Raw genomic sequence first — 23,835 nt, forward strand, 5'->3', positions numbered from 1 at the left:
GGGGGAGTGGAGATGAGGCACCGCCTGCACTGGCAGGTGCAAGGGAGCACCAGCAGCCCGATCAAATCGGTAGCAGGCGGGTGGGGGTGGTGGTGGTGCTATGGAATTTGAATGGAGCAGTTAATGCCAAAGAGAAAAGGGTACGCAATTTTGATTGAGGGAATTTGGCGCAATTTTGAACGGTCGGTCGAAAGGTAAATGGCCGAGCTAATATAGGTTTTGATATTAGTGAATCGAGAGTAGCTAGTTAATTTTAGACCTTTACGATGCTGTGGTGTCTCCCTAGGTTGCCCATGGGGCCCTTATAAAGGGCCTGACCGCTTCTGGTCGTGGCATCACCAAGTAGACGAGCGTTCACACGTGCAACAGCTATACCGGTATACGGCGGAAGTGTAGTTATCCGCGCATGCGCAAGACGTCAAAACATCAATGGACTACGAGTCTGTTATTAGGCCGTTACAAAATACGCTTACTGCTTATTCTGATTGTGACGTCACTGTCAATCCGGGGCGGGACGTATCCCAGTGGTAAAGCGCTCGCTCGATGCGCGGTCGGTCTGGGATCGATTCCCGTCGGTGAGCCCATTGGGCTATTTCTCGTTCCAGCCAATGCACCACGACTGGTATATCAAAGGCCGTGGTATATACTACCCTGTCTGTGGGATGGTGCGTATAAAAGATCCCTTGCTGCTATTCGAAAGAGTAGCCCATGAAGTGGCGACAGCGGGTTTGTCCATTAAGGGTATGGTCCTTAATTATATGCCCGACGCCATATAACCGTAAATAAAATGTTTTGAGTGCATCGATAAATAAACACGAAAACATTATTATATATTAGGAAATAAAATGAAGTTTGACTGATCACAAACACTAGGAAATACGCAGACAAATGTATTTAATATGCATTTGTGATCATTAAAACCTCTCTGTAAGTAGCCAACATCTTAACAATAATAAAAAAATAAGAAAACCCCCCCACACCAAAAACAACAACCCTACAACAACAAACAAACAAGAAAACAAGCAAACAAAACAACCTCCCACCCACCCCAAAAAGAAAAAAAAGAAAAAACAACCCGCAAACAAAACAAAACCAACAGGCAAATGTAAGGTCAGGTCATAGGGTTTTACGTGTACATTCAGAACAAGCTGTTGTAGCGCACGCCTGTCATGGTGGGGGGGGGGGAGAAAGGTGGGGGGAGAGGAGGGACCGCCTGCACTGGCAGGTGCAAGGGAGCACCAGCAGCCCGACCAAGTCGGTAGCAGGCGGGGTGGGGGGAGGGGGTGGGGGGGGGGGGGGTAGGTGCTATGGAATTTTGAATGGAGCAATTATATGCCAAAGAGAAAAGGTGCGCAATTTTTATTGAGAAAATTTGGCGCAATTTTGAACGGTCGGTCAAAAAGTAATTGGCAGAGCTAGTATAGGTTAACAAGCAAACAGACGAATATGTGTATATAATTCCATTTTATAATTACTGTTTTGTAATAGGCGTCTGGATTGGTGAAAATGCTATCACGTGATCTAAAAAAAAAAAAACGTTCATTCTTCCATGAACGTGAAAACGGCACTTTTTCGGTAAACAAATAAAAACAGAATGTTATTACCGGAACTACTTTTTATCAGTTGCATCAACAAGGGAATCCCCGAGAATTCCATAGTTTCTATTTTTATCCCAATATCATCTGCTCTGTGAGTGACAGTGACAAACTGACAGACGACAATCACAGACCTACACCGCACACAGTCTGCAAGCCACCTGTGGTGACCTTTAGACCACCGGCCAGATTACTTTACACCGCAATTCAGGCTTTAAACGACTCCGGTTTTGAACAGAGACACATAATGTATATGACAGGCCACAAAAACGAAGCTTCTATTAGAAGTTATAGCAGAGAATGCTCAACAAATCAAAAGAGAGACATGAGCGCAGTTCTGTCACATAGGACAAAAACACCAAATCGACAACTTACACGCGCGAAAACACATACGCCTTCGTCCTGTTCTTTCCGAGAATAATATCACACAATCAAAAACTTCCTGTGAAATCCACACACACAGTTACACTGAAACCACTTTATCCCTTTCAAATCAGTCACTTTTCACTAATTCAACTTTTGACAACTGCAATTTTAATATAGTAATTGATATATCTTCTAAATAATTTGACGCTCTCCCTTATGTTATTAGTTTCAAAATTCATACTCTAACCACCTTACAACAAATCTTCGATTTAAGTATATAGATCGTTCAATTCTTAATTAATTATTGTTTTTGAAAAAAAAACCTGTTTGCGTTATCAGTTGATGTTCAGTTATTTTAAATTTTATAACTTTTTTTATCCACATTTGATTCAGAAAATTAAAATGGATAAAACCTTATGTAAATCATTATAATGAATCGGAGGTTTGACGGAAAAAACCGAATGTAACTTTCTAAGGGAATTCCCTTATTTGATACAGTTGTAGTCATTGTGGAATAGAGTTCGATTGGGTTTTTTAATATAGTTTTGTATAATAGCAATATTAATTAATTGGAAATTATAGCGCGCTACGCCATTCATACAGTGTGTAAACCGGTTTTGGTGTTTATCATCGCATGAACGTCAAAAACACAACGATCAATTCTTAAATGGATTGCCGATCATTTGACAGCGTGTTCCACACATAAATACATTATAATGTATATATATTAATCAGACGTGGGGCGATTACATGACAAAAGTAATCGATTACGATTACGATTACTTAAGAATGTCATGATTACGATTACGATTACGATTACAAGGAAAATGAACGTAATCGATTATGATTGCGATTACACTGCCCAGTAATCATGATTACAATCATGATTACATTTTCACAAATATGAACTATTTTTGATGACTGTGTCAAATTTACCAAATGTTTGACATTCAATAGTCCACAATTAATTAATCAATGTACTATAGTAGTGTCGTTAAATAAAACAAACTTTACTTATTACATGAATATTTAAAACATATTATTATATTTAACGACAAAACGTAATTACATATGTGTTAATCCCCAAGCTGCTAAAAGAAACCAAAGCATGCCCCTTTAATCGCCGAACTGCTCTAGTTCAGTGTCACATAAAACAAGACATATAGTTTACAGTTATCAAAGGTCCGAGTTGTCACTTATGATCATTTGACAATACATCAAAAGTGTTGAATACGATCGGTTGTACTGTGGCAGACTCTTTGCTTGTGTTAGTCTTAAGCTAAGATTCCTTTTGTCCGGTTGCGTTTGCGGTGCGGTGCGGTTTGGTTTAATCAAGCCAGCTTGTTCCAGGTGAGAGTGATACCATTAGTGCGGTCCGTTTGCGTTTAGTTATCCGAAACTGCATGCGCTTATTTCAATCGCTCCGTGGGGCGATTCATCCGTTTCGCCGTGCGGTAATTTTAGGGGAATCCCATGTGTAATTTCCCCCCTCGTGTATATAAGCACCAAAAGGCTGTATAAACGCATACTTTGCCGTTAAATGGATTCACTCAAAACGTATTGTAAACGCAACCGCAAACGGAGTCGTAAACGGAGCCGCAAACGCAACCGGACAAAAGGAATCTCAGCTTTAATGACTGCAGACGGACAGCGCACAACCTTAATCTCTTGTCTGTAAGCTTGACTGGGCAGCCAAATCCACACACAGCAATAAGTTATGTAACATATGTAACTCCTCCCTCTAACGCAACACTACAACTGTTACAATTTTAGGTAACAGAACAGAACAGGATCCATATTCACAAAACATCGTAAGCCTAGTTTTACACATAAACGTAAATCTACGACTGAAGAGCTATTCACGAAACAACGAAAACGTAAGTTACGTGTAAAGTTGGACGTAAATATAAGAGTGCCTCAGGTTGCAACTAACGCTGCACGTAAGTTGTGTACATATAATAAATCAAGCACGATCGCCGTTATTTACTATTATTTACGGAAACTAGCAGCATTTCCAATAAATGAAGCAGTTTGCGATGGCGAACGCCCACGGATTGAACATATTTTTGTTGGTGATCGAACGGATGTTTTCGACTCGGCCAATTTCTCCTGAGTTATCTTTTCCTTTTTAAGAAATGTCCTAAAGTTCGTGCCAAAACGCGGATCCCCACCAATTCTAAAATGCTATGGTCCCACTGTTCGCGATGTTATTGTTAGCAGACGACAAACAAAATTGCGTTTTGCGCATTTGTTATTTACCCGGTAGCCATCGTTTCTAATGTGTTTTTATTAATTACTCCAGTGAGAGTGTTAAATCGTGGATTTACGTCCAACTAAGTTACGTTTACATTTACGACCGTCTTTGAGAATAAGGTGCTTCTTGCACGTAAACGTAAATCTACGGCAGACGTAAGTGCTAGTCGTAAACGTAAATTTACACCTTTTTGTGAATATGGGTCCTGAACTTTATTACACCCAGGCCGTTAGGCAACGGCATATGGGGAAACATGAATAATTACATAATATAATATTGGGTAACCACTGGTATAAAGTAATATAACCCACAAATTAAAAAAGAAAGATTAAAAGAATAGGATATTGTTTTAGTGTTCTACCGGTTCAGAACTCCAAACACATTATAGATGAACACATAGATACGTTTTAAAAAATATTTACTTATAATAATGGTTTGAAATGCAACATTAGCCCGAAATGAAAATATAGAAAACAATAGATCGAGTTTGAGCTGTGACGTCACTGTTACCGGTGACACCAGAAAAAAAAACATGTTAAAAGGATACAAACTCAGGATAGTCCCTTTGCTCAGTGCTGCACCCAACTACTAGCAGTTACTTGAGTTGTTACCAAGCATATCAAAGAGGTTTGTTTAATAGGCATGTTTCATACGTTTATGTACGTTATTTAGAGAATAACTAACGAGCTACGAGGAATTACGGATTATCTGTCCCGAGTGAATTAATGTTGTAAACCCGAGCCTCTGGCGAGGGTTTTACAGCATTAATTCACGAGGGACAGATAATCCGTAATTCCTCTTAGTGAGTTGGTTATTCTCTTTATTACCCATTGTCAATCTTTAACGATTTTAAAAGTATATTTACGTTCTCGCTGCTGTAACAACTAACAAGTTCTACCAGCCATAACAATATATTCATACGCGCCGTTACCGGTGCACACCCAACAGTATCCACCAAAGAATAGTTCCAAAAAAAATCAGTCAAAATAATAAAATAAAAAGATTTTTAAACATTTGTACATATATTTTGATTTTTAATTCCGTAAATGTTCGTATCGTAAAAAAATATTTGAAGTTCGTAGTAATAGTTTGACCGATGAATGGAATCATGAATGAACAAAAAGTAGTCCCGGCAGTATGTAATTGCCAATCAAATCTTGTCTTTTTAAAGCCAGTGACTGTAGAAGCAATCTACACACTGTGCAGAGATCGAAAACATATTACCCCGTATATTTGAGCCCATATGGGTAATAAAACATAATATAACCATTTACAGACATAATGGAAGGTGTTGGTATAAAACAGTTAAGGAGAATATAATAATATGTGTACAGAACTCTATTTAAAACTAAGTAACCATAGATTCACGCCTTCTTATTATTTTGTATAAATATTTTCCTAACTTACATACTTTGTTTACATTGCTAGTAGGTAATAACTTTATTACTTTAAAGATACATGTACCGGCCTCGGTGGCGTCGTGGCAGGCCATTGGTCTACAGGCTGGTAGGTTCTGGGTTCGGATCCCAGTCGAGGCATGGGATTTTTAATCCAGATACCGACTCCAAACCCTGAGTGAGTGCTCCGCAAGGCTCAATGGGTAGGTGTAAACCACTTGCACCGACCAGTGATCCATAACTGGTTCAACAAAGGCCATGGTTTGTGCTATCCTGCCTGTGGGAAGCGCAAATAAAAGATCCCTTGCTGCCAATCGGAAGAGTAGCCCATGTAGTGGCGACAGCGGGTTTCCTCTCAAAAATCTGTGTGGTCCTTAACCATATGTCTGACGCCATATAACCGTAAATAAAATGTGTTGAGTGCGTCGTTAAATAAAACATTTCTTTCTTTCTTTCTTAAAGATACATGTATGTTGAAGGATGCTGTAATAATGATTACTGTATAATCATAAAAAAAAGTGCAAGTTCATACAGATTGAAACTTTAATCCTAGTGTAGTAATCATGGAAGTAATCATAAATTACGATTACATTAGCAATGTAATCGATTACGATTACGATTACATGGTATTCGCAAACAGAGTAATCGATTACGATTACGATTACATGAAAATATTTGAAGACAAATTCCAGTTTGGGCTTCTTGCAAACATTAAGACGACCAGAAACACGTTGAATATACAGACACTGATATTCTAAACAAGAAAATATATTTAATATGTAAGTTTAATCGTAGAAATATTTTATTAGTCGGAAACATCTTTGAGTGCAGCAAACTCAGGAATGTCCCTTTAAGGCTTACACAGATATTGAGGGAGAAAGCCCGCTGTCGCCACTTCATAGGCTACTCTTTTTTCGATTCGCAGCAATCACTTTATGGAGTATAATGAAACCAGTTTATATGTAAAACGCATTTGAAACATACAACAAAAAAACATGTTAATCCTGGTATGATTATTACTGAGTCATTCAACAGATTGGGGTCACGTTATTTGCTCAGTTTGGCATCACACGTTCAGTGAAAGCATTATGAATATGTAACAATAGAACGAATGACAATAGTAATGTTTTATTAATTAGTGTATTTAAAAAAAAAAAAAATATATATATCACTAACGCTCACGCTTTGCACAGTATATTGCAATATACGTAATACGCAATGTATTACACACACACACGCACACACGCACGCACGCACGCACACACACACTAACACACACAAAGAGACAAACACAGAGTGAGACACAGATACACGCACGCACGCACACACACACACTAGCACACACAAAGAGACAAACACAGAGGGAGACACACATACACGCACGCACGCACACACACACACACACACACAGACACACACATACAGAGAGAGAGAGAGAGAGACACACACACACACATACACACACACGTACACGCATGCACAGAGACGCACACATACACACATACACAGACACACACAGATACAAGCACACGGACACAGACACACACACACACACACACGCACGCACGCACGCACACAACACAGACACACTTCTTTTTTCTTTTTTAAACAGTAATAAAATAACAGTTACTGTTAATGTCTGAAACGCATTAATTTATGCTTTTCTAAACCAAGCTAGTTGTTACCTTTATACATATGTCCCTTTAAATCTCACGTATTTTTTTTTCATACTATTTATCATATTTTGCAAGACACAAGCACAACGCCATAACTATGTTGTTTCTTTGTTGTTGTTGTTGGTGGTTTTTTGTCGTTTTTGGAGGAGGGTTGGGTGTTGTTGCTTTGTTTGTTGTTGTTGTTTTTTTGGGGGGGTTTTGTTGTATTTTTTTTACAGTGTTTGACCTATAGGCCTAAACGTTTCACTGAATATGGTAAATATCCATATATTAAAGGGACATTCCTGAGTTTGTTGCAATTGTTAAGATGTTATCGAGTAATTTTAATTCAAATATATTTTTCTGCATAAAATATTAGTGGCTGTATATTAAACGTGTTTCTGATCGTTCTAATATTTGTACTAGGTTAAATTTCATTTTATTTCATAAAAAAGATTTTTTCGTACGTACGAAATTTTTTGAAGACAAAATCCAGTTTGGGCTTCTTACAAATGTTAAGACGACCAGAAACACACTGAATATACAGACACTGATATTATAAACAAGAAAATATATTTAATATGTAAATTTAATCGTAGAAATATTTTATTAGATGGAAGCATCTTACAATGCAGCAACTCGGGAATGTCCCTTTAATGGGTGTAAAATATCAAAGTTACAATCACCATACTTTCTTTTATCGTTATCGGTTGTTTTTTTGTGGGTGTTTTTTTTTAATTTTATTTTTTTTATTTTTATAAATGGCAACGTCGACCGGGGACCGTGATTATAAAACGTTTAGAGTCCAGACTCAATCTCAAGTGACGTCACACACATACAATTTGTATGGCGTTGCTATGACTTTTACGTCTCAGACTCTATTAGAGTCTCGAGTCTAGACTCTAAAAGTTTTATAAGCACCAGACCAGGGCTCCGTTTTACGAAGCGATCTTAACGCTAAGACCATCTTAAGTGCATAGCTACCCTATGAACTTAAGGTGATCTTAACGCTACGATCGCTTCGTAAAACGAGGCCATGTATTGTTTAGTAGGATTTATATTTTTGAAACATTTGTTATAGTAATAAGACGCCTATGGAAGTGCTAAATTAAAGGGGCGTAGCGTAGTCTGGAGAAGGGAGGTGGGGGAGAGTCGAATATGAACCTAGTAGACCGTGTTGTTTACATTTTTGTACAGATCTACACCTATATGAATAACCTAATACGCTCTGACATGACTCACTTATTTCTAAAATTCAAATGTGACCACCTGTTCCATAACGAGATTCATAGAAGCATTTACAAAAAGTGTCATTCTGTTAGTATGCAAATGTACCAAGTTATTCCTTTTATCTGAAAGCTTAAGGATCAATATTTCGCTTGTACGGTATATTTAGATTAATACATTTCAAAGTGGAATATATATTAAGAGTAATGAATCTGGCAGATGGTTGTTTTACAGTTCAAGGCACCAGACCGGGGACAATTGCTGCTATTATTATTTGGAATTTTGGGCAAAGTGTTTTTGTTGACATATGGCGTTGTAGTATGCGGTTTGTTCTGCAATGTCGTTATGTGTAATATTATGGTTTGTGCTGTGGTGTCATGTGGTGTGGTGTTGTGTGGTGTGGTGTTGTGTGGTGTGGTGTGGTGTGATGTTGCGTTGCGTTGTGTTGCTTCCGTGGCGTGGCATGGTGTGGCGTGGCGTTGTGGTGTGGTGTGATGCGGTGTGGCGTGGCGTGGTGTTGTGTTGTGTTGTGTTGTGTTGCATGCTGTGTGGTAGTTTAATTTTAGAAAATTTAATCCAGTTTAAAAAACAGGTTTGATGGAGGGACATGGACCCATACCTTTCCCCCCTCACTACGCTACTGTGTGTTGTGGTGTTGTGTAACATCGTGTAGTGTGATGAAGTGAGTCGTGTCGTATATTGAAATGCAATAAAAAACAAAACGACAACACCCACTTCTAATGTACTGCTGTGCACCTTCCTAAGCTGTACTGGACTGGAATGCACTGCACATAGTACTAAACTAAATAACTTCCGGCAGGGTCAAAGTTCGAGATTCAACTTTTGATAGAGCAGTTATTAATACCGCAAGTCCTGCGATTGGTGATAAATGTGAGAATGTTGGATGTAAAAACGTTTCATCTGGGCCACAAATGTATGCAATTTTATTTCATCTAGTACCACTGTCAAGTACCTTGTACTTGAAACATGTTTGGGGTACCACCGTACCTGTAAAACAAAAGTACTCAAATTTTGTGCGGAACTAGGGCAATCATAGACACTACCCATTATCTCTGAAATGAACAGCTTGACCCCTATTGTTTTCTGATTCGATTTAAGTGTGAAGGGTGGTAGTATTTATCTCCGTGGTGTATATGTCGATTGATACGCTGCAGGTAGGAGTTTTAGCCATATGTTACTATTGTCGTCTATCGGATTTCATTTGGTGGTATACACCCTGCAGTACAGTACAGGACACTGCGGTGTAATGTTATCTATACAAAGTTAAAGTTTGTTTTGTCTCATGACACCAATTGAGCACGTTGATTTATGAATCATTGTCTATTAAAGGGACATTCCCGAGTTTGCTGCACTCTTTAAGATGTTATCGACTAACAGAGACTTTTTGACAACTGTAATTACATATCAAATATATTTTTCTGCATAAAATATTAGTGGCTGTATATTAAACACGTTTCTGATCGTTCTAATATTTGTACTAGGTTAAATTCCGTTTTATTTCCTAAAAAAAGATTTTTTCGTACGTACGAAATTATTTGAAGACAAAATCCAGTTTGGGCTTCTAACAAATATTAAGACGACCAGAAACACATTGAATATACAGACACTGATATTTTAAACAAGAAAATATATTTAATATGGAAGTTTAATCGTAGAAATATTTTATTAGTTGGAAACATCTTACAATGCAGCAAACTCGGGAATGTCCTTTTAAACGTCAAACATTTGGTAATTTTGACATATAGTCTTAGAGAGGAAACCTGCAACGTTTTTCCATTAGTAGCAAGGGATCTTCTATATGGCATTATGCACCATTCCACAGACAGGATATCACGGCCTTTGATATACCAGTCGTGGTGCACTGGCTGTAACGAGAAATAGCCTAAAGGGCCCACCGACGAGGCTTGATCATCGACAGACCGCGCATCAGTTGAGCGCTTTCACCACTGGGCTACGTCCCGTTCTTGTTATCTATAATGCAGTGTAGTGTAATGTAAAGCAGTGCAGTATAATATAAAATAATACTGCATGGTGCAGTCTAATACAATCTGATGCAGTACAGTGCAACGTAATGTAAATCAGAAGTACAAAACCATAAAACATAGCCAAGGCCGTATGTCTGCACAATGTAGAGTCCAATGGGTATTTGGCAAAATAGTGGTTGATTCCATGAATCTCTATCTAGTGCCTCGACTATAGGAGGACAGCCACTCCCGAGGAAATCCTTTACTGGAGATTTCATCCCTCCTGCACCGCCACAAAGAAGACTGCCACTCCCAGACTAGCTTACTAAATCACAACTAGCACCAGACAGACCTCATTAGAATGCGTACAGCTCTGATGACATGCACTCATGAATCACTGTCATAAAAGTGATGATATCAAGTGTTCGTGAAAGATGCGCATATCCTGCCACACAGTGCATAGTATAATGATATCAAATGATTTGCAGTGCAGTGTAATACAATCTAATGCAGTGCAATGCACTGCGATATAATATAATGCAATACAGTGCAGTGTAATGCAATCTAGTGCAGTGCAGTGCAGTATAATGTATAGCAACGTAGTATACCTCTAAAGCCTAATATGACGCGGTGAAATAAACTTAGTTCTACAAAAGTTTAGAATATACTCACCTTGATATTTGTATTGTATTCTATTGTACGTTTCCCACAGCTCCTAACACTGTGTTTACATACTTATACTTTTATTTTTTTATTTTTAATGGAAATATTCATATTGGTGTACTTACCTTATTTGACACACAAAAAGTTAATCTCTATTTTAGCGCTGGGGTGTCGTTAAACATCCATTCGTTCGTTCGTTCGTTCGTCCGTCCGTCCGTCCGTTCGTTCGTTCTTTCATTAATTCTTGTGTGCATTCAATCATTCCTTCATTTATGCATTCATAAATTCAATCATCCATCCACCCATCCACCCATCCATCCATCCATTCATTCATTCATTTATGCATTCATTCCCTTGCTCACGAAAACAAATTTCGCCACTTATTTAAAAAAAAATATTCACCAGCTAATATACAACTTCCATTTAAGTAGTTGCATGTAGACACCCCGCCCCCTCTAGAAAAAAATCTGGATCCGCGCCTCTATATTTAAATGAGTAATAAACTCACGCCCTCTCCAGCTGCTCGTCCTTGAGCATCAGGTTCACGTATTCGTCTTCGTTCATGAAATTCCTCTCTGACAACCCGAGGTCCAACCATACTTGCTGTAACAAGAATTTGACATTTTAATAGTCGATGATAAATTAATCAACGTGCTCTAGTGGTGCCGTTAAACAAAATACACTTTCAATCATGGTCGTAGAGACTACTTGTAGTTGTCAGAACAGGGACAATTAAAGCAATTTTTCGATTATAAATTAATCAACGTGATCTAGTGGTGTCGTTAAACAAAATACATTTTCAATCATGGTCGTAGAGACTATTTGTTTTGATAGGCCTACTCCGACTGCAGATGCGAAGGCTGCCATATCACTTTTAAAGATGTTTGATTCTGTCTAGATGCGAACACTGCCATCCGACTTTAAATAGTTTTACGCTATCTGTAGATGCGAAGACTGCCATATTAATTTAAATATTTTTGATTCTGTCTAAATGCGGTAACTGCCATTAAATTTTGACCTTTTAAGATTTTTGATTCAGTCTAGATGCGAGGACTGCCATATGACTAATGATTTTCTTTTATTCTGTCTAGATGTGAAGACTGCCTCTTGAATATTAAAAAGAAGTTGTTTTGTTTAACGACACCACTAGAACACATTGATATATTAATCATCGGCTATTGGTTGTAAAATATTTGGTAATTTTGACATATAGTCTTAGAGAGGAAACCCGCTACATTTTTCCATTAACAACAAGGCATCGTTTATATGCACGATCCCACATACATGATAACACACATCACGTCCTTTGATATACCAGTCGTGGTGCACTGGTATTCATTCAGCTGATTGGGGTTTTTCTCGTTCCAACCAGTGCATCACAACTGGACAAAGGCCGTGGTATGTGCTTTCCTGTCTATGGGAAAGTGCATATAAAAGATCCCTTGCTGCATTAGGAAAAATATAGCGGGTTTCCTCTGATGAGTCAGAATTACCAAATGTTTGACATCCAATAGCTGATGATTAATTAAACAATGTGCTCTTGTGGTGTCGTTATACAAAACAAGCTCTTTTTGTGGTACTCTGGATGGAACGAGAGATAGCCCAGTGGGCCCACCGACAAGGCTCGATCCCACACCGACCACGCATCAAGCGAGCACTTGACCACTGGGCTACTTGAATATTAAAAACAGAGTCCAACATACCTTGGCTCCCTGACTTCCCCCCGGATACTGGAGCAGTCGCATCAGTCGCATGAACTCGCCCATATTCAGTTTGTTGTCCTGTAGCAAGTCCATCGCCTCAAACTCGCCTCTCAGATAGATGATCTGAATTTGGAACAAACAAAAAAAAACCCAAACAAACAATAGAAGTCTCTGGTTAATTCAACATTGTAACCTGATAAACATAACAAGTAATGATTACACGGCTTATCTGTTTGCGATTGTGTGTTTGTTTATTTCTTTGTTTTGTTTTGTTCTTCTTGTTTTTTAAATTGTGTTTATATTTGGTTACTTAAAAGACATTGCTGAGTTTGCTGCAATGTTTTAAGATGCTATCGACTAATCAAATATTTCTACGATTAAACTTACATATTAAATATATTTTCTTGGTTAGAATATCAGTGGCTGTATATTAAACGTATTTCTGATCGTTCTAATATTTATACTAGGTTAATTTTCATTATATTTCCTAAAAAATATTTTTGAAAACAAAATCCAGTTTGGGCTTCTTACAAATATTAATACGACCAGAAACACATTAAATATACAGACACTAATATTCTAAACAAGAAAATATGTTTAATATGTAAGTTTAATCGTAGAATTATTTTATTAGTCGGAAACATTTTACAATGCATCAAACTCAGATTTCTTTATTATCCACATTATCCATAATATACTTTTTGTGAATAACAAGGACCATAACAAAATATAACTAAAAAAAAGACGAAGAAATGACGTCATTTTGGTACGCGATTACACAGGGCTAAGATTGGGTAAGCCGCATTAAGTTATGACGTCGTTTCCCAAAATTACGTCATTCGTTGTGTACGTGAAATCATTATGACACACGTGTATCATACTGGTTATATTTCCCTGTATATCTTGAACTATGTGCATAATAAATATGTATGTTTATTACCCACATAGTTCAAGATATACAAGGACTATAAGCAGTACGCTATACTAAATTTGTGACTGTTATATATCGATAAAATTCGCAACAAAATGGCGAACAATTCTTATATATACTTATATAATTGATAGGCAGTTAGTGGTGTATTGTAATTCGTGTTAAATAGTTTAAAATATGTTTTAATATATTATTTATACATTTTATCCATTATTTTACATAGTCTCTCATAACTCCATATGGAGTGGCTCGGTGCTATTTTGTATTGTATTTAGTTGTATGTTGTACACTCGAGGTTAGACTTTAATAAACAATTTGGCTGTCTGGCTGTCTAATTGTCTGCCATTCGAGCTGCCTATCTATGCCGCGCGTAGTAATCTGACCTTTGTGTTGAACTCTTTCACTTCCTCCTGACTCATCTCTTTGGTCATGCGACCGTGCGTGTCATCAAGGGTAGGCCCCTTTTGTACCTTCTGCTTTATCATTTTCGTCCTCTTCTTTAGGAGTTTGCTGCAACACATATACATGTAAGCAGTTATTAGTTGAACAATTTGGATGCAATATTTACTAACTTGCACAATTACGTTCTATAAAATGTATGGTATAATAATTGTGTTTTCATTCAACTGATTGGGTTTTTTCTCTCATTCCAACCAGTGCATCACAACTTGCCAAATCCCGTGGTATGTGCTTTCCTGTCTGTGAGAAAGTGCATATAAAATATCCCTTGCTGCATTAGAAACAAATGTAGCGGGTTTCCTCTGATAACTACGAATCAGAATTACCAAATGTTTGACATTCAGTGGCCGATGATTAATTAATCAATGTTCTCTAGTGATGTCGTTAAACAAAACAAACTTTAACTTCATTGTGTTTTCTTTTGATCTTTGATGATTTGCTTTGTTTTTGTTTTTGCTTATGTTTAGGTTGTTGTTGTTTTGGTTTTTGCTTTTGTGTGGTTTTTTGTTTGAGTTGTTCTTGTTTGTTTGTGTTGTTGTTGTTGTTATTATTATTATTATTATTATTATTATTATTATTATTATTATTTATTTATTTATTTATTTATTCTCTTTTTTTTTTCTCTCTTTTTGTTTTGTTTTTTATTTGGTGGTTCTATTGTTGTTTGGTTGGTTTGGTTTGGTTCTTTGTTGTCGTTTTCTTGTTTTTGTTTTTCATTTGTTTAGTTTTTTGGTTTGGGTTTTTTAATTGTATTTGTTTTGCTGGGTTTTTAAAACTTTTTTTTACACTGACCAATAGACGCGCTCGAGCATACATAAGTTTACTTTTATTGTTCATATTATTTATATATTAAAGGGACATTCCTGAGTTTCCTTCGTTGTAAGATGTTTCCAACTAATACAATATTTCTACGATTAAACTTACATATTAAATATGTTTTCCTGCATAAAATAGTAGTGGCTGTATATTAAACGTGTTTCTGATCGTTCTAACATTTGTACTAGGTTAAATTTCATTTTATTTTGTAATGTATTTGTTTTTCGTACGTACGAAATTATTTGAAGAAAAAATCCAGTTTGGGCTTCTTACAAATATTAAGACGACCAGAAACACATTGAACATACAGACACTGATATTCTAAACAAGACAATATATTTAATATGTAAGTTTAATCGTAGAAGTATTTCATTAGTCGGAAACATCTTACAATGCAGCAAACTCAGGAATGATCCTTTAACTTATAGGCTAAATAGAAATGACACACACTGTTTACTTAATCATAAGTGAACTCTTTTGTTTCTTTTATATATTTCTTGATTTTTGTGTGATTTTTCCAAACTAAACGGACCCCGCAGTCTCTGCCTTTTATATTCATGTCACAATCTATTGTTAATACGTCAATGGAGTTGCAACAATTTGCGGTCGATAAGTTGGCTTGTGTACGTTTCGGACCTGATTATTGTGGAACAAGTGGTTTCATGTTCAATATAAACTAATCCATATTTAAAACAAACTGCTGTTGGTGTGTGTTATGATATTATATGACTGATCATGTTTAAATAATTCCATTTTATAATTACTGTTTTGTAATAAGCGTTTGGATTGGTTAAAATGCTATCACGTGATAAAAAAAAAACCCCGTTCATTCTTTTGTGAACTTGAAAACTGCCCTTTTTCGGTAAACAAATAAAGCAGAATGTTATCATCGGAACTACTTTTTATCAATTACGTCAACAACGGAATCCCCAAGCATTCCATCGTTTCTATTTTTATCCCAATATCGTCTGCAGTGACAATCTGACAGACGACAATAACAATGTCGGATGACAGACACGAACGTTTTGGTGGAGATTTCAGAAGTTATAGCAGAGAATGCTCAATAAACCAACAGAGCGCAGCTTTGTCACATTTGACAAAAACACCAAATCGACAACTTACACGCGCGAAAACACATACGCCTTCGTGCACAATTACGCGACCTGTCCTTTCCAATAATATCACACAATCACACACATAATAACACTGAAACCACTTTATCCCCTTCAAGTCAGTCTTCACTTTCACTTTTCACTAATTCAACTTTTGACAACTGCAATTTTAATATAGTAATTGATAAATCTTCTAACTAATTGGACGCTCTCCCTTGTGTTAATTAATTCAAAATTCAAACCCTTACCGCTTTACAACAAATCTTCCATTTAAGTATATAGATCGTTCAATTCTTAATTAATTATCGTTTCATATTTTTGAGAAAAAAAACTTTTTGCGTTATCAGTTGATGTTCAGTTATTATAAATTTTATAACTTTTTATGCACATTTGATTCAGAAAATTAAAATTTATGAAACCTCATGTAAATCATTAGGGTCGTTTCGCCATAAAACCATTTCGAACCCTGCATTGTTTCGCCCTTAGTCCTATTCACCCATGGTTGGTTCCCCTAAATCTCATTCGTACCAAGTCGTTTCGCATCCCCCCCCCCCCCCCCCCCCCCCCCACAAATAGATCTATTTATTTTAGTTTTGAAGTCTTTTTTCTTCTGTTTATTAGTTATTCATTACCAAATATTAGTTAATTTTCTGTATTTTGATATTAATGCCTTATCAGCGGTTTACTTTATCTCAGCTGAAACTGGGCGAAATCAACATACCGAACTCGGCGTTTGAACCTCAGCTGGGTATGTAGTATATTTAATAAGAAACCACAGCACATCAGTAGTATGCAGTGTGACTGTTCATAAATTAAATTAGTAATGTTGTGAATGTATGATCTAAGGCCTGTACGTATTTCGAAAGAAAGAAAGAAAGCAATGTTTTATTTAACGACGCACTCAACACATTTTTTTACGGTTATATGGCGTCAGACATATGGTTAAGGACCACACACATTTTGAGAGGAAACCCGCTGTCGCCACTACATGGGCTACTCTTTTCGATTAGCAGCAAGGGATCTTTTATTTGCGCTTCCTACAGGCAGGATAGCACAAACCATGGCCTTTGTTGAACCAGTTATGGATCACTGGTCGGTGCAAGTGGTTTACACCTACCCACTGAGCCTTGCGGAGCACTCACTCAGGGTTTGGAGTCAGCATCTGGATTAAAAATCCCAAGCCTCGACTGGGATCCGAACACATTACCTACCAGCCTGTAGACCGATGGCCTAACCACCACGCCACCGAGGCCGGTATACGTATTTCGTGTATATGGCTTAAGTAAATGATATTGGAAATAAACAAAATCATAACATTATTTTTATTTGTAAATATAAACACACAATGTAGATCGCAATGTGTGAAATCTAAACATCAATGGATATAGGAAAATATCAACGAATAAATCAGTCTAATTAAAATTAGCTCCACTATTACATGTGGATCTAACACCAGCCAGTTAGAGCTTATGTCCAACAATCAAAACCTTACTTGCAGAATCCTGCCAGTGATTTAAAACTAACAACACTGCGTAGTCCCCAATGTCCAGGTAACATTTCATCTGTAAATAATAATTTAAATATTGACCAATCACACTTCGCCTTTTATAACGTTATTTGAGAGCGTACAAATTCTAAAAATATCGGGCGAGTCTATTTTAGTGACCGCAGTACAGCGAACCATACCAATACGTACGGGGTGGGTTATCAGTCTTCAATTTTACATTAAAAATTATTTATTTATTTATAAAAAAAAACCTAACTAAATCAGTCTTCAGTTTTACATTACAAATTATTTATTTTATAAAATAAAACATGTTTTAAGGCATTCGTAATTCACACGAAACATGTCGTATACCCTCAGGATAATTCGGAATGTTTTCAAATTATTTTTAAATCACTGGCAGGATTCTGCAAGTAAGGTTTTGATTGGTGGACATGAGCTCCAACTGGCTGGTGTTAGATCCACATGTAATAGTGGAGCTAATTTTAATTAGATTGCGAATAAATGTACTTTATTAACAAAATAAACATAAGAGCGAAACGACTCGGTTAGACGTACGAATCGACCGTGTTCAAAACGACTCGGGGGTAAACTCGTAATAACGGCGAAACGACCTGTTACCAAATCGATTAGAATGAATCGGAGATTTGACGGAGAAAACCGAATGTAACTTTGTAAGGGAATTCCCTTATTTGTGCATTGATACAGTTGTAAATCATTGTGGCATAGAGTTCGATTGGGTTACGCTAACGCGCTACGCCATTCATACAGTGTGTAAAACGGTTTTGGTGTTTATCATCGCATGAACGTCAAAAATATAACGTTCAATTCTTAACTAAACAGCAAGATAACTACTACTACTACTACTACTACTACTACTACTACTACTACTACTACTACCGATACCGTCGTCAGCATCCCCACCACCACTACAACCACCACCACTTCCATCACCACCACCATCACAACAACAACAACATTACTGCTACACTATAACTAACAATAATAACAATAACATAAGCATATACAAACGATAGAGGTATTCGGGCATGCATTTCTATCAATCTACCTGTAATCAGTTTTATTACATACCTGTGAGAGATAACAGAGTTTAATAACAAAATCGTACGTCACATAGTGAGATACCATTTTCCTTAACAAAGCAGGGATATAAACGCTAACGCGATTGGCCAACAGCACATTAAGGGAGAATGGGGTCAACACAATGTGACGTAAGATTTTGTACATTTCTTATTGAAAGCAGTGCCCAGTTTAGCCAGACCAAGCAGAAAAACGTCCGCCAAACTGGATTAAGCGCTTCATGTTAAAAAGAAAGACCACTTTGAAAATCAGTCAAAATAGTTCGCAAACGTTAGCCGAAAACGGCTGGCTGAACTTAGGGCTGAATTTACTCTCAGAAACACGAAGTAGTTTTTGAAACCGCCGTCGAATAAACTATTTATGAAATCTAAATCTGGGACACTCGAACACCAGCTGCTCTGTGTGTTTACTTTTGTCACTTTTGGTGAATTCTAAGCAATACTTATAGGTAGGTAATAAATAAAATACTACACTCCTTTCAGTTTAATACCATTTTTATGAACTCGTACATTAGAAAATGTCATCTAGCTCGCTTTCGCTTGCTAGATACCATTTTCTAATGTACGAGTTCATAAAAATGGTATTAAAGGGACATACCCTAGTTTCAACCCGTGGAAATTAACACTAAGTAACACATTTGGATAAAGTTACAACTGAGTGAAACATAAGTCTGTGACTTTGAAATGGTGAAATACCCTCTAAAAATAGACTAAACGTCGAACCCCATAACTGTTACTTCTCAGACGCACGTGCGTTTTTAAAAATATGAGAAATGCATTTCGTGACATTAAAAACACCAGGATGACCAAAAACACTTCGAATGTACGGAAATTGATAATCTAAACAATAAAATCTAAGTAAAGTATGATTTCAGTTACCAAAAAAACCCCGGCTCTAATAGTAAAACATATGCCTTGGTGTTTAAAAACTAGAGTATGTGCCTTTAAACTGAAAGTCGTGTAGTATTCTCTATAGTTGTGATCCCTGTAAAAATTAGCAGTAATTCATTTGCAACCCTATATAGCTGTGTGGCAGTAATGCAAATAGGAATAAATGTTGTTAATTAAAGTTCGGGCATTTTCGTTTAATTCGGGAAAAAACCCCCACATCCTGCCTCCACCCCTCCACCTACTCCCCCGTACGCCTATGATAGAACAAACCTGTTTATATTTCATTATTAATTTAAAGTTATGCTGATGATTCTGTCCAACAATCAATAAACCAGGAAACAAATATACCATATGATCTGCAATCAGCATTCTACCTCTCGTTCCAGCCAGTGCACCACGACTGGTATATCAAAGGCCCTGGTATGTACTACCTAGTCTGTGGGATGGTGCATATAAAAGATTCCTTGCTGCTAATCGAAAAGAGTAGCCCATGAAGTGGCGACAGCGTGTTTCCTCTCTCAATATTTGCGTGGTCCTTAACCATATATCTGTCGCCATATAACCGTAAATAATTAATTTAAAGTTATGCTGATGAATCTGTCCAACAATCAATAAACCAGTAAACAAATGTTCTGCAATCAGTATTCTGCCACAGGCGTTACATATCCATATATTAATTTTTTTTTGCAGTAAATAAATGTACTATTGTGCAACATTATACTTGCATTTTGAAATAAATATACTGTTAGATGCACTACAATTTGGCAACAAATGTACTATGAAGTTAAAAGTATTGCTTACGTATTGTAATAAATATAGCATTAAACAACGTATGTGTATCCATGAAGAAACGTACTTACATTTCAGTGGCAATATACCATTAACCCAAATACGTGTAGTGAGATACAACCGTAGCGACGCTATGCAGTTTATTGACACTGTAACTACATTTTACGACTTGGTCACGTGATTCCTCGATTGATTTTAAATACAAATTGGAACCCTAATCCAGATTCCTGCTAGATAAATGGGATGTACAATAAATGTGTGTCTAGACTTGCCTGAATACGCCATATAACTACATTGTATGCTTATTGTATATATGTATTCATTGCCGTATGTAGTTTCAAATAATAAACGGAGAGTGAAATAATAATCTAAAAATCGATTTCAGAAATCGTGGTACAGTATAACAATAGAGAATTTTTTCCATCTGGAGAAAAATAAAATAAATAAATAAATAATTTAAAAACCCGAACAAAATATACAAAGAGATAAAAAGACCCGCCCCCCCCCCCCCCCCCCCCCACATCACCCCAACAAAACAACAACGAAACAAACACTCCACCACCACCACCACCCACCCAACGCTTCTAAACTAAATTTACATAAATAGACATTCGTTTTAAATTTAAAACATTCTGATGAGAAAACCAGTTGCACCCGTGTCCCCTACACCCCTCACCCCCGCCGCTTCGTCCTGCCTAACATTCTCTTTATATTCAACTCGATATTCAAAACATGTTATTGTAAATAGAGAATAATACATGAGTGGCCGTTAGATACCATTTGTCTCCAACGAGTTGTTTTAAAATGTATCTAACGAGCGAAAGCGAGTTTGATAGGTTTTTAAACAACGAGTTGTGAGATAAATGGTATCTAACGGACACGAATATATTATTCTATTTCTCACATATCCTCAAAACCCAGGTTTTAAGCAAATTTTAACATCTTTTTCGACTAGACGTTATTTACAGCCGTTGCACTTGTAGCTGACTTACGCGTCACAGACACATTATTGCCAGGTTAACTATACGTCACAGTGTAATCGATTTTCACCGTGCTGTTTTTTATTTGACGTATGCCATTGGTGACCTGGTCATCACCTAGGAGCAGCTAGTCGTATGTCTTGAAATTGTTAACACACGTACGTGTGTAAACAACTGTGTGTTATCAAAAATAACCCGCCCCACTCTAAGAAGAAATAGGAAACGGGGTCCGCCCTTACTACTCTTTTTTTGTAGACTTTACTTTGTTTTATATTGATATCCGCACCACTGTGCCAACCATGACGACTGGACTATATTTTAGTCTGATACAGTTATAATTTTACTATATATTAATTTTCATTTTTTAACGACCCCCTCCAAACCTTCCCCAAATTTCCATTGGTATTCCGCTTAATGTCATTGCACCCCCTCCCAAATGGATTTTCTGGATCCGCCACTGTTATTAAATAGTCCAATCCTCACTTCTTTCTCTCATTTATTTTTGGACTGTCCTACTGAAATGTTCTAAATTATATAAATATTCGGACGAGCAGTCAATTCCTTTGTATTTATGGCTTGTTAACTGCTTTTTAATTTTTGTATTAACTTTTCATTAATTTGCTGTTTCCACAATTCTGCCCAAATCCCCCCCCCCCCCCCCCCCCCCCAACACACACACACACACACACACCAAAGACAGAGATTGTGTCCGAGAGAGACGTGGTTGGACCTTAAACGGACACACCCTAGTTACGGCTAGTTGTTAACCATTACGGCGTTGTTTTTCGCTATTAAACACCTTTTTTCACAAATAAAAATTGCACTTTACTTACCGTTTATTATTTAGAATATACATTTCCATTCACCTGAAGTGTTTTTTGGTAATCCTGGTTTTTGTAATACCACAAAATGCATTTTTCGTATTTCATAAATCGCACGCACGTCTGAGAAAAAACTGTTGAGCAGACAAGTTCTAATCTATTTTTAGAGGGGATATTTCCATTTCAATGTCACAGACGTTGGTATACCACGTGGCCGTTATCATTTTGGTTCGGTTTGTTTTCTCGATATCTGGAGAGAAGATACAACCAGGACAGAACAGTTGGAACATGTCCAGGAGAGGTGAAAAGAACGCACCCCAAGTCTGTGAAATTTGTCGTGACGTAGGCATTGTTGTGCTTCGAGCGACATCTACCGGTGACATCAGAATACAAACTTTCAAAATTATTTCAAGCAATTGGGACATGGGGATTCCCATGGTATTTATCGATATAAAACCTGCTTTTTCACTCCATTTGATAAAAACGTGATCTAAGTGTGTTACAGGTTTGTAGATTAACCAAATTATAATTTATTTTCGCTGGATGGAACTAGGGTGTGCGGCTTTAATTGGATATAGGCACGTTAATGTTATCCTATCCTCTTATCCTATAAGACTTAGCGGCTATATCCTATTTATCTATAATATTTTATCGGCGGCTGAAGATGTTTTCAGAAATATTAACGAATAGTACTCTTTCACATTCCCATTGCGCATGTGTGCGAAGAGTACCGTCCCTTGCCGAATTGGACGGTATCGAGGCTATATACAAATTGGGGGCATGATCGACAGTTGTCATGAGCATCAGGTTGAAGTAAACATATATCTGTATGTACAACAGTGTTTGGTTACTATTTTGTATTTTGTACCTGAGAACATCGGTCGAGATCGTTAGCGATACCATCAGTACTTTGATACACATTTACAAGCATAGGGAGAAGTCCTATATATCGATATAGTATGCAAGTATCACACGTTTTTATAACGTACATGATTATACATAACAAAATTCAGCTACTTTTCCAGAGTGGTAGACCCATGCAACCCGATACGATCCTAATTTGATGTTTGGTCTAACTTATGAATATTGTATATAACTTCAGGCCCGTAGCCAGCATGATTAGCGGGGGGGGGGGGGGGGGGGGGGGATCGATCGAAATTTCATGTAGACGGAACTCATCAAACGCGAGCGCCGAAGGCGCGGAGCCATAGACAGGGGGGGGGAGGGTGAGGAGGAGGGGTTTCCCCAGATTTATAGATTACGTTATCCCGGTCATTTGGGGACAAGGACTTTTATATGTAAAATCTGATTATTTTTTTTCCATTTGAGCGGAACTCTCAATCCTGCCCGGGGGGATTGTCCGATACCCCGATCCCCGCCCTAGCTACGGGCCTGACATGGTACTTAATATGTTTGCTTCAAACATTCAAACGAAGTACCTTATGTCTGGTACCTCATGACTGCGCATAATAAACCCTCATGAGTTTATAATAAAGAGACCATCCTGAGTTTGTAGCTATATTATCAAGTTGTCGGCTAGTCTAATCTGTTATAAATAAAACTTACATCTTTCTTAGGTTAAATAAT

At 37.2% G+C, this 23,835-nt stretch overlaps 1 protein-coding gene across 2 annotated transcripts in view; it reads right to left on the reverse strand.

The window, feature by feature from the left end:
* The window catches only part of LOC121377610, a 33,266-nt gene that overhangs the window by 1,129 nt on the left and 8,302 nt on the right, over nucleotides 1-23,835 (reverse strand). The window contains exons 1-4 of one of the 2 annotated variants that reach the window (XM_041505674.1): nucleotides 20,519-20,662; nucleotides 14,160-14,286; nucleotides 12,846-12,968; nucleotides 11,651-11,745 (exon numbers count right to left, since the gene is read on the reverse strand). In XM_041505674.1, the coding sequence (XP_041361608.1) occupies nucleotides 11,651-11,745; nucleotides 12,846-12,968; nucleotides 14,160-14,261 (320 nt within the window). In that variant the 5' untranslated portion in view covers nucleotides 14,262-14,286; nucleotides 20,519-20,662. Of the gene's footprint in view, nucleotides 1-11,650; nucleotides 11,746-12,845; nucleotides 12,969-14,159; nucleotides 14,287-20,518; nucleotides 20,663-23,835 lie in introns of those variants that run through there. The other variant, XM_041505673.1, reaches the window with a different exon arrangement.

This window comes from Gigantopelta aegis, chromosome 7 (genome assembly GCF_016097555.1).
Source record: "Gigantopelta aegis isolate Gae_Host chromosome 7, Gae_host_genome, whole genome shotgun sequence".
NCBI lineage: Eukaryota > Metazoa > Mollusca > Gastropoda > Neomphalida > Peltospiridae > Gigantopelta > Gigantopelta aegis.